This window comes from Erinaceus europaeus, chromosome 8, assembly GCF_950295315.1.
Source record: "Erinaceus europaeus chromosome 8, mEriEur2.1, whole genome shotgun sequence".
In the NCBI taxonomy this organism is placed as follows: domain Eukaryota; kingdom Metazoa; phylum Chordata; class Mammalia; order Eulipotyphla; family Erinaceidae; genus Erinaceus; species Erinaceus europaeus.
Window position 1 is genome coordinate 20,188,358 of NC_080169.1, and position 19,229 is coordinate 20,207,586.

A 19,229-nucleotide genomic window follows, 5' to 3' on the forward strand; every position below is an offset into this window, starting at 1 on the left:
AAGTAGGGCAAATTCTAGTGCTTGCCACATGAAAATCTGCATCTAATCTGACGAAAGTTGTATATGAACAAAACTCGATATAAATATTACTTTGAGACTACAGGTAGCACTTTTTACACAATTAGGTTTATTCTCATGAAAATCCTGTTTATACCACATATGTTGGGCATGCTACCAAGAGTGTATTTTCTTTTTGCCACTACCAGTGAGACTATCATAAATAATTATATTGGGACCTGGTTAGAATTTGGAATACAGGCATGTGAAGTAAAAAACAAATTTGTGAAGTTATGTAGTTTCAACTTTGAGAGTGAAGGACCACAACCTATATATTTTTCTAATTGTTCTACCATACTAGATCATCAGCCTAGCAAACTTCACCTATCAGTAAGGCCTCCAGCTAAGCTAGTCCTCTAGTGGGCCTCCTGTGAGTCCTCCTTAGTCCAGGAGCAATGTGTCTTATGTATTCCCGTGACAGCCTGTGCTTCTTCCAAGAGAACACTAATCATACACTCGAAATTGCCTTGCCTTTCATGTCTGCCTCTCCTACAACATTGTAACTCTAAGATAAGATAAATTAAGCACTTTGATAGTAAGCATTTCATAATAATTAAAATGAGGCATATAAAAGGGATCTCAGTAAGACTTCTCTCCAGGCAGAATGCCGCAGCAGATGGAAACCTGGCAAACTCCCTTCAGACTCAATTCAGACATCAGCACTTCTGCTGAATCCTCCCTGGTCTATTACTCCCTCTGCACCCATACTACTTCATGGCATTTGTGTGTGTGTGTGTATGTGTGTGTGTGTTTCACTGTTTTATTTCTATATTTAGTGTAATGGCTTAAGCATTGATACACATACATGCTTATCAGATAAACAAGTTAACCCCAAACACATGGTTGTTAATAGCCACTTCTATCAGTGAAAAGATATTAGAAAGTCAGTCATAGGAAGCTTTAAAATCACAAAACTGAGTTGACGGTGCATGCTTTATGGGTCATTTAAATGCCTATTTCTCAAGGATCATCTCATTAATTTTCATACTAGCAGGACTCAGGGCTACTCACATTCTTATTAGCTTAAAGATAGTCTAATCCACCCAGAGTCAATACATAATTGTCTTATATGGAAGACAGACTATTGTCTTTTGAATTATAAAAAAAATAACATTACTTTTATAGTCAAAGATCTTGGGGGGAGTCGGGCAGTAGCGCAGCGGGTTAAGCGTGGCGCAAAGCGCAAGGACTGGCATAAGAATCCCGGTTTGAGCCCCCGGCTCCCCACCTGCAGGGAAGTCGCTTCACAGGTGCTGAAGCAGGTTTGCAGGTGTCTATCTTTCTCTCCCCCTCTCTGTCTTCACCTCCTCTCTCCATTTCTCTCTGTTCTATCCAACAACAACGACATCAACAGTAACTACAACAATAAAACAACAAGGGCAACAAAAGGGAATAAATAAATATTAAAAAAAAAAGATCTTGGGGAGAAATCTCAGCCTCTTTTTTTTTTTTGAGAAAGCTTCTATGTTGAGAATAATACAAGGACTTTTATGAAAAAGATTTGCTTGCCTGAGGTTCTAAGTTCCCAGGTTCAATCCTCAGGGTCACTATAAGCCAGAGCTGAACAGTCACTAGTCTTTTTCTCTCTGTATGTCTCTCTCATAAAAATAAAATCAATAAACCTTAAACATAGAGAATGGCACAAAAATTTCTAACAGAAAAATGTTTCATGGTATGATGGAAAAGTTTGGAAATAGATTGAGCAACTACTACTTATATAGAGTTATAGAGTATTAGTAATGTCTAAAACATACCCAGAATATACACCTATTGAGAGCATTATCACTTTAAATTCCAGCTTTATTTGGATCCCATTTTATATAGTGTGGCAATATAGGTTGTTGGCAAGGAAATGAGACTGCTGCCTCTGAGAGTATTTAAGCAGAGGAAACATGCTAGGTGCTTTCAGAAAACATGCTTACACTAAAGTCTAAACTACATAACTGAGAAAGTTCTTTCCTCTTCTTTAATGCAAATAGTATATGATTTCATTAAATATTTAAGTCTGAAAATGACTACTTTTGTAGCTAACCACTCTGTTTTTGCTTATTAATTTTGTTTATAATTTGGCTATTCTCTTTAGTAGCAAAAGCTCTTTTAATTAATTTATTTATAATTCACTCACTCTGATTACTCTTACTGTAAGTATAATTTAGAAGATTTAGAAGAAGATTCTTATAAAGAGGTCTTGGTTAAAGTATGATGCGTAGATATTTTTAGAAAAAATGTGTATAGTGATTATAAATATTTTGCAGAGCTCTTAAAACTTTTTAAGAAGCTGGGAGATAGCTCAAAATGTGTATTGTGAGCTTTAAAAATGAATGAGAACTTGGGATCATTTCCAGGGACCATGTGGAAGCATGATAGAAGTTCCATGAATAATCCAAAAATGGGGGTAGGATATGAATAGAATATTCACAATAAAAGAGATCCAAAAGGCCATCAGACATAAAAAAAAATGCTTCAAGTCATTGTCAGAGAAATGAGAATAAAGACAACAATGAGAGGGGGCCATGGTAGTGCAGTGGGTTAAACGCACATGGTGCACAGCACAAGGACCAGCTTAAGGACCCGGGTTCGAGCCCTGGGCTCCCCACCTGCAGAGGAGTCGCTTCACAAACAGTGAAGAAGGTCTGCAGGTGTCTATCTTTCTCTCCCTCTCTCTGTCTTCACCATCTCTCTCCATTTCTCTCTGTCCTATCCAACAACAACAACAACAATAGCAGCAATAATAGCAATTATAACAGCAATAACAAGGGCAAAAAAAGGGAAAAAATAGCCTCCAGGAACAGTGGATTTGTTGTGCAGGCACCAAGTCCCAGCAATAACCCTGGAGGCAAAAAAAAAAAAAAAGACAACAATGAGATTGTTGTGAGAATGTCACACATCAGAAAAGGTAGCAGCAACAAATGCTGGAGAGGTTATGGGGACAAAGGAACCCTCCTGCACTGCTGGGTGGGAATGTCAATTGGTCCAACCCCCGTGAAGAACAGTCTGGAGAACTCTCAGAAAGCTAGAAATAGACCTACCTACCCTATGATCCTGCAATTCCTCTCCTGGGGAAATATCCTAAGGAACCAAACACACCCATCCAAAATGATTTGTGCATACTTATGTTCTTAGCAACACAATTTGTAATAGCTCAAACCTGGAAGCAACCGAGGTGTCCAACAACAGATGAGTGGCTGAGCAAGTTGTGGTATATATCGGCTTATTTTTTATTTAAAATGCTTTTTATTGGGGGTCAGGTGGTGGTGCAGTGGGTTAAGCGCACGTGGCGCAAAGTGCAAGGGCCGGCGTAAGGATCCCGGTTCGAGCCCCCGGCTCCCCACCTGCAGGGGAGTCACTTCACAATCGGTGAAGCAGGTCTGCAGGTGTCTTATCTTTCTCTCCCCCTCTCTGTCTTCCCCTCCTCTCTCCATTTCTGTCCTATCCAACAACAAACAACATCAACAATGGTAATAATAATAACCACAACGAGGCTACAACAACAAGGGCAACAAAAGGGAAAAAATGGCCTCCATGAGCTGTGGATTCATGGTGCAGGCACCGAGCCCAGCAATAACCCTGGAGGAAGAAAAAAAACAATTATTTATTAATTGGATAGAGACAGCCAGAAATCAAGAGGGTAGAGGGATATAGAGAGGGAGAGAGACATCTTCAGCACTGCTGCACCACTTGCTTCAAAAGCTTTCCCCCTGCAGGTGGGGACTGGGGGTTCAAATACGACCTTGCACATTGTAACATGTGTTCTCAACCAGGTGTAACACCACCTAGCCCCTATGTTTACAGAAGCATAATCTGTAGCAGCCAAAACCTGGAAGCAACTCAGGTGTCCAACAACAGATGAGTGGCTGAGCAAGTTGTGGTATATGTACACAATGGAATATTACTCAGCTATTAAAAAATGGTGAATTCACCTTCTTCACCCCATCTTGGATTGGGTGAGTGATCTTGGATAAGTGAGTTAAGCCAGAAAGAGAAGGATGAATATGGGATGATCTCACTCACAGAAGTTGAAAAACAAGAAGGGAAAACACAAAGCAGAACTTGGACTGGAGTTGGTGTATTGCACAAAAGTAAGACTCTGAGGTGGGGGGAGGGTTTGTTTAGTCTTGGAACATGATGGCAGAGGAGAACCTAGAAGGGGGTGAATTGTTATATGGAAAACTGAGAAACGTTACACATGTACAAACTACTATATTTCACTGTCCACTGTAAACCATTAATTCCCCAAATAAAGAAGAGAGTGAGAGAAAAATTCCATCAATGGTGAAGCAATAATTTAGTGTCTATCTATCTGAATCTCCCTCTTTAAGTATATAAAATAGAAAATTTATTTAGGGAGGTCATTTAGCAGTATGGCACACATGAGGGCCTTGGTTCACTCCCTGACACTGAATTAAAAAAAAAAAGTCTTGATTTGATCTGGGGTCCATATTCAGCTTAGGAGCCTACGTGACCTCTGCATCCCTATAGATCTGAGCTCATATTCTGTGGTCATGAGTAGGAACATTCCAATTTCAGGACCCATCTTCCCTGGAGCCTCGTTTATACAGAGCCCTGCCCCACTAGGGAAAGAGAGAGACAGGTTGGGAGTATGGATCGACCTGCCAATGCCCATGTTCAGCGGGGAAGCAATTACAGAAGCCAGACCTTCCACCTTCTGCATCCCACAATGACCTTGGGTCCATACTCCCAGAGGGTTAAAGAATAGGAAAGCTATCAGGGGAGGAGATGGTATACGGAGTTCTGTTGGTGGGAACTATGTGGAGTTGTACCGCTCTTATCCTATGTTTTTTGTCAGTGTTTTTTTTTTTTTTTTTGAGTTTCTTTTTTTTTTATTGGGGAATTAATGTTTTACATTCAACAGTAAATACAATAGTTTGTACATGCATAACATTCCCCAGTTTCCCATATAACAATACAACCCCCACTAGGTCCTCTGTCATCCTTCTTGGATCTGTATTCTCCCTACCCACCCACCCCAGAGTCTTTTACTTTGGTGCAATACGCCAATTCCAGTTAGTGTTTCCTTTTTTATAAGTAAATTAAAAAAAATTTTTTTAAGTTTATTTTCAAGGAATTTCTCATTAGATGATAATATTTAGCAACACTTTGAAAACCATAAAACTATAGTAAATCAGAGCTCAATATGACTATCACTGTGCAATAATAAATGTTTCTAAAGCGGAACAGCAAACACCTCAGGGAGGAAGCTTCATAAGCGGTGAAGCAATGCTACAGGTGTCTCTCATTCTCTCTTCCTCACTACCTCTCCCTTCCATCTCAGTGTCTCCCTGTCTCTATCCAATAAATGAATGAACAAACAAATAATATTTTTTAAAAGTTACAGCAAAGAGTCTTTGGTAAGTGGGGCTGGAAGATAGCTCATCCAGTAATGCACACACTTCCCCATCTGTGAGGATCCCACCCACGTGAGCGTCAGCCTTAGGGGAGTCTTCACTGGTGCTGAAGCAGTGCTGTGCTATTTCTCCTCCTCACTGTCATTTTCTCTGTCTACCACTTGAGATTCAAAGGTTAAAAAGAATTTCTGTGGGAGCAGTGGAATCATGGAGATAAAAGCTCCACAGGCTGAGAGAGAGAGGTCCGCAGGCAGGCAGGCAGGCAGGCAGGCAGACAGACAGACAGACAGACTATCTATGCCCATGTCAGAAAGAGATGGCTTTCTCTTGCTCTCAATCCAGTACCTTGAATTTTTGTACTTCTTGCCAAAAGAGGACCCCATTTTCCAATAAATCTCCTTTTAGTGCAACAAAACGTTGAAACTGCTTTGCAGTAATTGGATTCAATAATGCTTTACGAAAAGCAATGATTTCACAAGATGAAGATATCCATTTACTCTCCACAGGCTGTCCAGAACACAAAATACAGAAAGTTAGTCGTGTTTTAAAAATATAAAGTCACCTTTTAGACTAAAAGCCACTAACAATTTCTATCCCCTGTACTTTTTTTGCTTTAAATTTTTATTTATAAAAAGGAAATACTGACAAAAAAAAATGTAGGATAAGCGGGGTACAAGTCCATACAATTCCCTCCATCAGAACTCCATATTCCACTCCCTCCCCTAATACTTTCATTGAAATTTGTGGTATGTATATCATAGAATCTGGCCGTTACATGGACTTTCGTCGCCTTTCTATTTTTATTTTATTGATTTGTTGCCACCAGGACTTCACTGCTCCAGGCTTACTTTTTCTGATAGAAAGAGATACAAAGATGAAGAGGGAGACACCACAGCACTAGAGCTTCCCTCAGCGCCATGGAGTAGTGGAGCTCACACCTAGGTTGCACACATAGCAAAGCAGGTGCTCTTCCAGGTGAGCGGTCTCACTGGCCTCCCTTCACATTTTTATAGAATCATTTTCTAAGCAACAGAAAGAGAAATGACTGTATAATTTAGAATATATATTAACCACATCATTTAAGAACTTAATGCCATTTAACAGTCTGGGACTTTGGTAAGTTACATTTTTGTTTATATAAGGTCTGTGCTTAAATAGAACAAAGTAATTGTTATGAATACAGATTATATTACTGATTTTATAACTTGTTTAAATATGTTATTTTTGAGAGAGATTCAGAGAGAGAGACATACACAGAGAGAAACACCATAGCACTGCTCAGCTCTGGCCTACGGTGGTGCAGGGGACTAAACCTGGGACTTAGGAACCTCAAGCATGAGAGTCTGTTTGCATAACCATCATACTATCTCCCCTGCCGATTTTATAATTTTAAATGAATAAACTGATATTAATTTTTCTGCCTTTGAAAAAGTAAAAGCAATCAAACATTTTATTTTTTTATTAGTGATTTAATAATGATCAGCAAGATTGTGGGATAAGAGGGATACAATTCAAACATTTAATATATATATATTTTTGCCTCCAGGATTATTGCTGGGACTCAGTGCCTGCGCAACGAATCCACTGCTCCTGGAGGCCACTTTTTGTTGTTGCTGATAGTGTTGTTGGATAGGAAAGAGAGAAAGGGAGAGAGGAGGGGAAGACAGAGAGGAGGAGAGAAAGACAGACACCTGCAGACCTGCTTCACTGCTTGTAAAGTGCCCCCCGCGCCCGCAGGTAGAGAGCCAGGGCTTAAGCCAGGACTCTTGCAAGAGTCCTTGTGCTTCGCACTATGTACACTTAACTCAGTGTGCCCTTCAAACATTTAATTTTTTAAAAGATTTATTTACTGAGAGAGAGACAGAGAGACATGGAGTAGCAGGAAAGAACTAGAGTATCACTGGCACATGCAATGTCAGGAACCAAACTAAGGGCCTCATTCACCATTTCCCAGGTCACTCAGACATTTAAGTTTTCTTAATAAACTTATTTTTAGAAAATTACTAATCATCTGCACTATTCCAGCCTTTAGGTCCACCATGATAGGTCAACAATTTGTTTGGCTTTGTATGTTAACTCTCTTTTCAGTCACCAGGTTCCAGATGCCATCAGGATGCTGGCCCGGCTACCCTGGATTGAAGACCCCACCAATGTGTCCTGGAGTTCCGCTTCCCCAGAGACCCACCCTACTAGGGAAAGAGAGAGGCAGACTGGGAGTATGGATCAACCAGTCAACACCCATGTTCAGCGGGGAAGCAATTACAGAAGCCAGACCTTCCACCTTCTGCATCCCACAGTGACCTTGGGTCCATACTCCCAGAGGGTTAAAGAATAGGAAAGTTATCAAGGGAGGGGATGGGATAAGGAGTTCTGGTGGTAGGAACCATGTGGAGTTGTACCCCTCTTATCCTATGGTTTTGTCAGTGTTTCCCTTTTATAAATAAAATAAAATAATTTAATTAATTAACTAAATAATGTTTTTTAAAAAAGGAGAAATACCACAGCACCACCACACCATGCATGAAGCCCTGGCCCCACGGCAAAATCATATGATGCTGGGACTCAAACCAAGGGCCTTGCACATGGTGAGGATCATGATCTATCAGGTGAGTGATCCTTTGTATTCCAAGTCATATTTTAAATAAGAAATCTTATTTTAAATAAATTTTTAAATCATTTTTTAAAATATTTATTTATTCCCTTTTGTTGCCCTTGTATTTTATTGTTGTAGTTATTATTGTTGTTTATATTGATGATGTCGTTGTTGGATAGGACAGAGAGAAACTGAGAGAGGAAGGGAAGACAGAGAAGGGGAGAGAAAGACACCTGCAGACCTGCTTGACCACCTGTGAAGCGACTCCCCTGCAGGTGGGGAGCTGGGGGCTCAAACTGGGATCCTTATGCCAGTCCTTGTGCTTTGTGTGCTTAACCTGCTTATCACCTGACTCCCAGATAAGACATCTTTATATACTTTAACTTTAAAATTTTGTTTGCCACTAGCAATGATAAGCAAATACGAATACATCATTTATATATGCTATTAATGATAACAGTGATTTACAAGATTATAAGATTACAGGGGGTAGTTCTACACCACACCCACCACCAAGGCTCTGCGACTCTGCCCCCCAGCGACAGCCGGCAGGCGTCTCACAAAGTCTTATAGACAGTTTGGTTACTTTCCCCATGTTTAAGTGTTTCAATTTTCTCCATTTCACATATGAGCAAATATAGCTGGTAGCTGTAATTTCCTTTGATTCATGATTCACTTTGCAAAATATAGTCAGAAGGGCCCATGATAATATCTTAAGGTGTTATTTATTTTATATCTTAGTAATTTCAAATTATAAGCTCTGTCCTTTTTTTTCTTTGTCCATTTTTTTTTCACATTATCGTTGGGGAATGAGTATGTTGATCAGATTTTAAAAAATGAGTTGTTGAATAGATATTTCCCCTGGATATATCAATATTTTATTAGTTGTCAATCTGCTTAGTTTACAGTTTTACCAGCAGCCTTGTCCATGCACAATTTCATAGCTCCAGGTCACTTTTCATTCGGGTAGAGACACAAAAAGAAGGAGATGTACCACAATACCAAGGCTTCCTCCAGTGGCACAGCACCTTCCATCTGGTGCTCAGGATCCAACCAGGACTGCACATGGCAAAGCATGCATCCTACCTGCTGAGCTAGCTATCTAGTCCAGGAAGCACAATTCTAAAGGTGAGAGTCTAGGGGGCAAGGAGATAGTTCACTTGGTAGAATGCACACTTCATCATGTATAAACTACCCAGGTTCAAGCCCCTGGTCACCACACAGGAGTGCTATGCAACGAGGAAGCTCCCCAAGGGGTGAAGCAGTGCTACAGTGTCTCTCATTCCCTCTCTTTCTTCTTCCCTCCCTTTTCTATCCTCTATTTGGAAAAAGGGAGAGAGCGAGACAGAGAGAGAGACAGACAGAGACCACTGATAGGGGTGGAATTGTGCGAGTGTAAAAGTGCCAGAAGAGCCTTTACAACAACAACAACAAAAGCAATAGGCTAACTGAACATAGGAATTACACCAACAACTAATGCATTGAGCCTATTATTGACAATGCATGAAATAAGTCTCATGACACAGATCATCTGTGGTCAGGGGACATTCAATGGAAATAGATAAGGAAACAGATTCTGCCTAGGGAGAAGTTGTAGAAAGGCTTTGAGGGGGGCCGGGTGGTGGCGAACCTGGTTGAGTGCACATGTTACAGTGCACAAGAACCCAGGTTTGAGCACCCAGTCCCCACCTGCAGGGGGAAAGCTTCATGAGTGGTGAAGCAGAGCCGCAGGTGTCTCTCCATCTCTCTCCCTCTCTATCTCCCCTTCTCGATTTTTGGCTGTTTTTATCCAAAAAATAAAGATTAAAAAAAAAAAGGCTTTGAGGATGACATCTGAGCTGGAAACTGAAAAGTAAAGGCAACTCCGGACAACCTAGATGAGTGTGATGCCTTTTTAGCTCATAGAAAGTGAGTAGACGTCTATCACTATCTGAGTGAAGCATGCATTGTATTCTCTAGACAAAATGTAAAGCCTTTCACCATATGGTCTTTATTAAAATTATGGCCCTATAAATAGGAACAACTATGTATGAGACTGGGGTTTTTATTTAAAACCCACTCAGCAAATAATGTTTTAAGACCTGCTTCTTAAGATACTAGTCATTTAACTAAATCCTGCAATTTAACTAAACAGAAAATAATATATGATGTGCAATAATATAAAATCTAAGTCCATTCTACTTTAGTACATCAATAAAATGTAGCAAAAGACAAATGGAAGGACACTTTATTTCCTTGCAGGAGAAAAATGTAGGAAATAAAAGAGCACCATGACAGATACATACACTCTTCTAACATTTATGTCAAACTTCTTTTGTGTGTGGGGCTGGGGGGTGATGCACCTGCTTGAACAGACACAATACCAGGCACAAGGACCTTGGTTGAAGGCCCCAGTCAAACCTGCAAAGTGATGCTTCACTGTTTCCCTCTCAGTCTGCCCTCTCTGCTATTTTCTTTATCTATCCAAAACAAATAAAAAATATTATATTTTTGTTAGTTTGTAGAGGGTCACCTGGGTCTATTTTGTCATTCTATCAAGACTTTTGAAGGCTGAATACACAAACATTTGTAGGATCAAGAAGACTGTGTCTTTCATGCTTAGTAACAATCAAGCTTTAACCCCCCAGTAAAGAAAATGAATCAAGCTAAGTACTTTCTAGTAAGTTATCAAATTACAATGTTTAAGTAATCACCAAAAATGATAGCTAAGTTCTTTTAAAGCTACAATACAATTCTAAATAAAGGGGCTAATGTAAGATAACGTAACTTGCCGATTATACAACATACTTCTCATTGTTTTCATGCAACTTATTAATAATAAATAAATTACCACAGGATGGAATGACAGCTTGTGTCAATAAGTCCATCAGAAGTAAAAGAAAGAAAATACATATTTAGAGACCAAATACACAAGTGGTAAGCAGGCCAAGGAACTCTTTAAGAATGGGGGGTCAGTAGATGTGAGGGCGATCTGGCTGCGTCATCTGTCACCCCATTGATCGCCAGGGTTGATTCTGCTGATCTGGCTGGCTAGGCGGGTGTCCCCTTCCTCCCTCACTGCTCCATGTGTGTCCCTCCCGAAGCTGCGCGCTAGGTCTAAGAGGACGGCCTTCCCCGAATAGAGACAGACCTGTCTTCCATCCAGGGTATACAAGTAGCTGTGCTCCCCTGCTAGAACCTCTAAACAAGCACTCAAGAATGGGGGTCAGTAGGGCACCAAAGTAAAAACCCTGGGATGAGGGTGAGGGTGGATGTTCAGCTTCATGGGGGGGGGGGAAGAAAAGGGGTGGTAGGTGGTCTTTTGGTGGTGGGACTGGTGTTTATGTACACTCCTATTAATTTGTAGTCTTAGAAATCACTATTTAAGTACTATGAGAGGGGGAAAAACTGATTTAATGTCTCAAACTTTTTAAAGCACAGACTGAGTCTTTTTAATACATAGGCTGAGTCTTTGATATGTTGACTCTCTTAAAAACTTAGTCCAAGGAGAACAGAAGCAACCAGTGGCATAGCTATATACAAATAATGTCAAAGGACATAAAATATGGTGATGGTGTGTATGATACAGCAAATACTAACAAAGGGATTTTTCAAAGTTAACCCAATTGCCAAACAATGTGATTATAGCAATAACTATCTACTGTCTTCTTAAACCCTAAGACAGCAGGAATCTCCTGCTTCCTCTATAGACCCTGTATTTTCCCCAGTCCTGGAACCTCTGGGGTGGGGCTCTCTTCCCTGCATGCTTCTCTCAAGTCATACCAAATGATATTGCATGCGCCGATCCCAACCTAATCAATGCAACGAGCATCCACCTCAGCATGCTTCACTTCAGACTGTGTCCAGAGACGTCAGGCATGGAATGTCAACCCTTCACCCTCATTACTCGGGTAAGACCTTTCCTTTCATGGTATTCTCTAATTCCATTCCAGGAGCTTCACTTCCTAACAAAGCCCAAAACCTATATATAGACCAGGTCTCATAAGATAGAACATATGTTCACATGTATCCATAAATTAGGGCAAAATATATACCTGAAAGCAAAAATACACAATAGTCTGTAGTGAGTCAGTATCAAGTTCATAATGAAATAGTGTCTACTTAGACTTAGATACCCTCCTCACCTACTTCCTATTACAGTTCTCTCACTCACTCCAAAGCTAACCTTATCAAAGCAAGGACTGCAAAAGCTGAATAAAGGCAAGAGACTGGCACACTTTTAACAATGACTCTAGTCACTACCAGGCAATTCCATCAGCTAGGGCCCTAATCAGGGAGTCCTGAGATTCCCAAACAGACTTGATGGACCTAGACCTCAAATAAATCCCTCTCTCCATTGTTATTGATCATTTCTATCAGGAACAACACAATAGACCCCTTTGTGGGCCCCCATAGGACCTTGCCCTCAACCTGGATCAACAATGGTAGAGAATGTTCCATCCTCTGAAGGGAGGATGGACAATATACTCTATGATACACCTGAGGAATATGGGTTGATATTGGGGCAGCTTGGAATGTTCCTACTCATGACCACAGAATGTGAGCTCAAATCTACAGGGATGCAGAGGTCACATAGGCTCCTAAGCTGAATATGGGCCCCAAATCACAGCAAATCGATGGGGTTTACAGTCAACAATATTTATACCCCTTTCCCATATTAGGGAGCTATACTCTTCCCTGATCCAGCTTTCTGATCCTTTTTCCAGCCATGACATCATCTCCCCAGACAATAACTTGGATCCAGCATATTAGATTTCAGGCTCAGGCAAAACAAAACAAAACAAAACAAAACAAAACAAAACAAAACAACAAAACACTAGTATAGCCCCAGGCCCTTTGGAATATAACTAAAATATGCCTACTAGCTATCTACAAAATGGAGGACCCCCCAACTCTTCATCTGCACTATTCCAGACCTTGATCCAGGATAGTCCATGACTGGTCAACAATTTGTTTGGTTTTGTATGTTAACTCTCTTGCCAACCACCAGGTTCCAGATGCTAGCATGATGCCAACCAGCCTTCCCTGGACAGACAACTCCACCAATGTGTCCTGGAGCTCTGCTTCCCCAGAGTCCCACCCCACTAGGAAAAGAAAGAGGCAGGCTGGGAATATGGATCGACCAGTCAATGCCCATGTTCAGCGGGGAAGTAATTACAGAAGCCAGACCTTCAACGTTCTGCATCCCACAATGACCTTGGGTCCATATTCCCAGAGGGATAAAGAATAGGAAAGCTATCAGGGGAGGGGAGGGGATACAGAGTTCTGGTGGTGGGAATTGTGCAAAGTTGTATCCCTCTTATCCTATGGTTTTGTCAATGTTTCCTTTTTATAAATAAAAAAAATTTAAAGAAAAAAAAAGAATGGGGGGTCTAGTAAAATTTCACTTTTTCCAGATCCTACTGTCCAATTAAGGCATACCAGGTTAAGTACACATGTTACCATGTGCAAGGACATGGGTTCAAGCTCCCTACCCCCACCAACAGGAGGAACATTTTATAGGCAGTGAAGCAGTGCTACAAGCGTCTCTCTTTCTCTCTCCTTTTCTCTCTTCCCTCTCATTTTCCCTATCTCTGTCCAGCAAAGCAAAAATAAATAAAAATAAATTTTTTATTTATTTAAGAAAGGAGACATTAACAAACCGTAGGATAGGATGAGTACAACTTCACACAATTCCCACCACCCGGTCTCCATATCCCATCCCCTCCCCTGATAGCTTTAGAAAAAAGAAAATAATAATAACAAAAACAGTATCTTTGGTCAGTTGCAGGCTTAGAAAGTTCTACAGTGGAACCTGAAGTGGAATTGGCGTATTGCACCAAAGTAAAAGACTCTGGGGTGGGAGGGTGGGGAGAATACAGATCCAAGAAGGATGACAGAGGACCTAGTGGGGGTTGTATTGTTATATGGAAAACTGGGGAATATTATGCATGTACAAACTATTGTATTTACTGTTGAATATAAAACATTAATTCCCCAATAAAGAAATGAAAAAAAAAGTTCTACAGTGAAAGTTACTAAACAGGAAAGGAAATAAAAATAATGTTTTGACAGAGTGGAAACTATAAGAAGACTATAACAAATATACTTGCCTTCCAGACCCCAATTTTCCTTCCATGCTTCTGCAGTAAGAGCTCCTCAGCTATGTCTTTCATTTGCACCTAAAAGCAAAATCAATTACTTTATCACTACTATTCAAAATATCTAAAATTTTAAGATCCTTTAAAAATGAATGTCAATGTGAACAACAGAGAGTGCACTTCAGGAGGAATAGGATCAGACTTAGAAATGGAAGCTTTACCAGCTTCATCAATAAAAATCTATGAACAGTTTCGTCATCAACAAAATAGAGATAGTAATACCTGACTGTATTGTCCCAAATGTTGGCAGTAGTTTCACTTAGGGTCACATGGAAACTGAAGAGCTAGTTAGGGATTCCTACAGTTATTGTGCTATTTTCTAACCACAACAGATTTTAGAAGAGTACAAAAGGTAAAGTTGGGTTGGGGAGATAGCATAAAAGTTATTTTTTTTAAAAAAATTCTCTCATGCCTGAGACTCCTAAATCCAAGGTTCATCATAAGCTATAGTTGAGCAGCGCTCTGGTGTGTGTGTGTGTGTGTGTGTGTGTGTGTGTGTATCCCCACCCCTCACTGAAATACATGAAACACACACACACGCACACGCACACGCACACGCCTCCAGGGTTATAGCTGGGGTTCAGTGCCTGCACTACAAATCCACTGCTCCTGGAGACCATTTTTCCCATCTTGTTGCTCTTGTTGTTGCCTTTGTTGTGTTGTTTTTGTTGTTACTGTTGTCATCGTTGTTGGATAGGACAGAGAGAAATCGAGAGAGGAGGGGAAGATAGAGTGGGAGAGAGAGAGACACCTGCAGACCTGCTTCTTTGCCGCTTGTAAAAAGACCGCCCTGCAGGTGGGGAGCCGGGGGCTCTAACCGGGATCCTTACGCAGGTCCTTGCGCTTTGCGCCATGTGCGCTTAACCCACTGCGTTACCACCTGGCCCCTAAATTATATATTTTTAAAAACTTAAAGTTACTTAATATGGGGAGCGGGGAGGAGGAATACTTCAGGTTATTGGGATTGAGGTGATTCATGGTACTCTCTTTCACAGGAAGTACCCTACCAAATCTGTGCTCTGTGATTCCAACTCCCTGTCTACAGTAGGGAGATCCAGGAGCTGGCCTACCTAGCAAGACAGGGGCTAGAACCATTGCTGCCAAGTAGTTAAGAGCCACAGCTTGTGAGAAAAGATCTAAGAATTCTTCTTGCTGGGCTCCCAGGTTTGTCTTGGTCCCCAGCTTCCCCTTACCCCCCAATCCCTTCCCTGCCTTATAAAGCTTAGTGTCAGCTCTTTCCCCTTAGTGTCTGAGACACTCCAACACCACTTTTGTTTTTCCCTTTTTATCAGCAGTTTTTTTCCCCCACCTGGGGGTGTTGTGTCTGCAAGATTCCATTGCTTCTGGTGATGCCTCCCACTTTTAGAGAGTAAGGAAAAGACAGAGAGAAGGAAACAAAAGGAGAGAGAGAAGAAAAGATACCACAACACCACTTTTCCACTCTTTAAGTTCCCTTTTATGTGATGGTTAGTGGCTTGACTCCAGGCCCTTGCATATAGTAGGTAAAGTGTGCACTTTTATAGGGAAATTAGCTCCTGGCCCCAGTTCCAGCACCATCTTATAGTAAAGTCTATCTCCTTTTTTGTCTTTGGCTTGAGGTTGTCAGAATCAGTTCATGTTGCTCTATATAAGCAGTTCACTTAGTTCTACCTAAAGAATGTTAGGTCAGAAAATGACTATTAAAAAAATTGTGATAACATGGTAAATAATATTAGTTTAAGTCAAGCATCTTGCCACTTGACTTTGGATAGAGAATTGAAATTAGTCTGAAGAAAGGAAATGCAGAAGTTTTAGCTACCAAAGCTCATTTCTGGGAACTCTGACTAAAATGTCAGTTTTCCTCTATAACTACAGTTTCTGTGTTCCAGGTGCATTGCACTTTCTGTAAGCTGAAGACTAGGAATATTTCCAGAAAAAGCTCAAAGTACTTGATAAATTTAATATAGAGAGTAGCTTCTTTTTATTAATAGTAAGTACTTTGCATACTAAATTCAAAATTACTTGTTCACTGACCCTTTGTTACTTTTGTCAAAGTCACTTTTTTTCCCCCACCAGGGTTATGCTGGGATTTTGTGCCTGCATGACTCCTGCTGCTTCTGGTGGCATTTTTCTGTTTTCTTGTTCTTTTTTTCTTTTTCTTTTTCTTCTCCTTTTTAATAGAGGGTGAGATAGAGGGAAAGAGAGACTGGAGAGACATCTGTAGCACTGTTCTACTGATCATGAAGCTTCTATCCTTCAAGTGGGGGCTTAAGAAGCAAAGGAAGCAAAGGTGAAACTTGACCTGGCTATGGTCTTCTTCTTCTTCTAGCGTTTGCCCTTCTTCTGTAGCCAGTCAACAGCGTCAGGTTGAAAGCTGTCAGGAGCTGCTTGTTGCTGGCTTTGAAAGTGACTGGGATCCATGTGGATTCAGTTGGCTAGGAAGGATCGTCAGTTTCCCCAATGAATGGGTACTCACGGGATGCACCACGAGAAGGTCGATCCAATGCTGGCTATGGTGTACTGGAGCAAAGCAGAGAACTCTGAACTCAGGTGGGAATGGCAGGGTGTTGGGTATTCTATGCCAAATGAAAAAGGACTTGGGCTGTGGGTGGGGTGGTGGAGTGGTGTGCTGACAGCTATCATGGGAGATTTGAAACTATACACATGTATCAATAAGTGTCCTATACACCATTCCAACCCCCCAATAAAATGACTTGAGAGAAAATGAGAGAGAGAGAGAGAGAGCGAGAAAGAGAGAGAGAGCGCTCTTGGCCTCACCAGCCCACAGCTGATAATGAGTAACCAAGCCATGCCTTACCGTCAGCAAGCTCACTGTGGACCTCTCAAAGCATAGTCAGCTCTTAGAGGGTACCCAATGCCTGCTATGTTCCCTTGCCAATTGTAGCCCTGGAGAGTGTGCTCTACACCACATGAGACAGGGACCTTAGCCTCCTTTCAGATCTGAACCCATGTCTATAGCAGTCCTGTGGCAGTAGGCATATGTGACCCTGAACCCTCAGTCACGCTCAGGCCCACTACACTGTGCCTAGGGACTGACAGGCACTCACGACTCAAACCCTTGGTTGCTCTCTAGGCCTACTCAAACCCAAACTCTTGACTCAGTTCCTCAGTGAACACTAAACATGATGAGAAGATTGAGAAATTAATTCACACTTCTTCTTCTAGCGTTTGCCCTTCTTCCGTAGCCAGTCAACAGCGTCAGGTTGAGCCTGATGTAAAGTTTCGAGACCTCCTTTGAATCTGGAGAGGTGGCAGTCGTTGACTATGTGGGTCATAGTCTGTCTGTAGCCGCAGGGGCAGTTCGGGTCGTCTCTGGCTCCCCAGCGATGGAACATAGCGGCGCACCGGCCATGGCCTGTTCGATAGCGATTGAGGAGGGCCCAATCATAACGTGCTAGGTCAAAGCCGGATTGACGCTTGCAGGGGTCTGTGATGAGGTGTTTGTTCTTTACCTCAGCTGACTGCCAACTCTGTTTCCAAGAGACTGGAACAGAGAAGTTCAGTGTAGGCGTAGGGGACCAGATTGGATGACTAGACGTCAAGCGTTGGACAGGATGGGCGAAGATATCCGCGTATATTGGCAGGTCCGGTCGAGCGTAGACGTGGGAAATGAACTTAGATGATGCCGCATCCCAACGAATATCTGGCGGGGCGATGTTGCTAAGAACTGGCAGCCATGGAACCGGGGTGGAACGGATGGTTCCAGAAATGATCCTTATGGAGGAATATAATTTGGAATCGACCAAGTGGACATGGGGGCTACGGAACCATCCTGGGGCACAGTATTCTGCAGTGGAATAGCATAATGCCAGAGAGGATGATCGTAGTGTGGAAGCGCTCGCGCCCCATGAGGAGCTGGCCAGTTTTGCAATGATGTGATTCCTCGTGCCCACCTTTGCTGCAGTTTTTATGAGATGTTTGTGAAATGACAGAGTGCGATCGAGAGTAACGCCAAGATAGACTGGCTGGGCTTCATGCCGGATTCTCGTGTTGCCAAGCTGCACATTAAGCTCACGCGAGGCCGAGGCATGGTGTAGATGGAAAACAGATGATACCGTTTTTGCAGTGCTAGGGATTAGTCGCCATTTTTTACAGTAATCAGATATCAGAGACATGTCTTTCGTGAGTGTTTCCTGGGTCAAGACAAAAAACTGAAGAACTCAAATGCAACACAGCTATGTAAACTTCCTAGAGATTTCAAAGCAATGGTCTAAGGATGCTAGCATGAGAAGGTCAATGAGAAAAAAACTTGAAATCAGAATGAGAAAGTCAACAGAAATCAGAGCTAAATATTAAAGTGACTGAACTAAAAAAGTTCAAGTCCTTGGGTCTCTACCTGCAGAGGGTAAGCTTCACAAGCAGTAGAGCAGTGCTGCAGGTCTCTCCCTCTTTCCCTATTTCTCTCTATCTCTATAAGAAAAGTAAAAATAAATAAATATAGATTATCTCCATATTTCAAAAAGTAAAACATATACCATCTTATAAACCATCATACTTCAGTAAAAATACTCTGTAATGTTAAAAATAAGAGAAGAATACAGAAAGAAATGAAATATGTAAATAATAAAGAAAAAGGGGGCAATCACAACAAAAAGTCTTATTTTTTAAATAAGGACACTAAATTTATAAAATTTAAAGTTGTATATATTTAGTATGTGATGATGTTGAGGCTAATATCTGGGAAGTGAAGGAAATACAGAAAGAAAGAAAAGAAGGGAAGAAGAAAGGGTGAAAGAAAGAGAGAGAAAGGGAAGAAGGGAGGAAGGAAGGGAGGGAGGGAGGTAGGGAGGGAGGGAGGAAGGGAGGGAGGGAGGGAGGGAGGGAGGAAAAGAAAGAGTGAGAAAGCCACTGGGAGTAGTTTTATATGCAGGCCTGAATCCAGTAGATAACCCTAGTAGCAAACAAGCAAAAACCATGATTGAGAACTCTCTCTCTCTCTTTTTTTACTTTATTTTAAAAATCTTTTTATTTATTTATTTGTTATTGGATAGAGACAGAGAGAAATTGAGAGAGAAGGGGGAGATAGAGAGGAAGAGAGACAGAGAGACACCTGCAGACCTGCTTCACCATCTG

The 19,229-nt window shown here is 41.4% G+C and overlaps 1 protein-coding gene across 4 annotated transcripts in view; it reads right to left on the reverse strand.

Annotated features, from left to right (window-relative positions):
- RGS22 (regulator of G protein signaling 22) overlaps positions 1 to 19,229 on the reverse strand; it is a 194,574-nt gene that overhangs the window by 17,136 nt on the left and 158,209 nt on the right. For 3 of the 4 annotated variants that reach the window (XM_060196009.1, XM_060196010.1, XM_060196008.1), the window contains 2 exons: positions 14,109 to 14,177; positions 5,769 to 5,930 (listed from right to left, as the gene is read on the reverse strand). In XM_060196009.1, coding sequence (XP_060051992.1) covers positions 5,769 to 5,930; positions 14,109 to 14,177 — 231 coding nt within the window. The remainder of the gene's footprint in view (positions 1 to 5,768; positions 5,931 to 14,108; positions 14,178 to 19,229) is intronic. The other variant, XM_060196011.1, reaches the window with a different exon arrangement.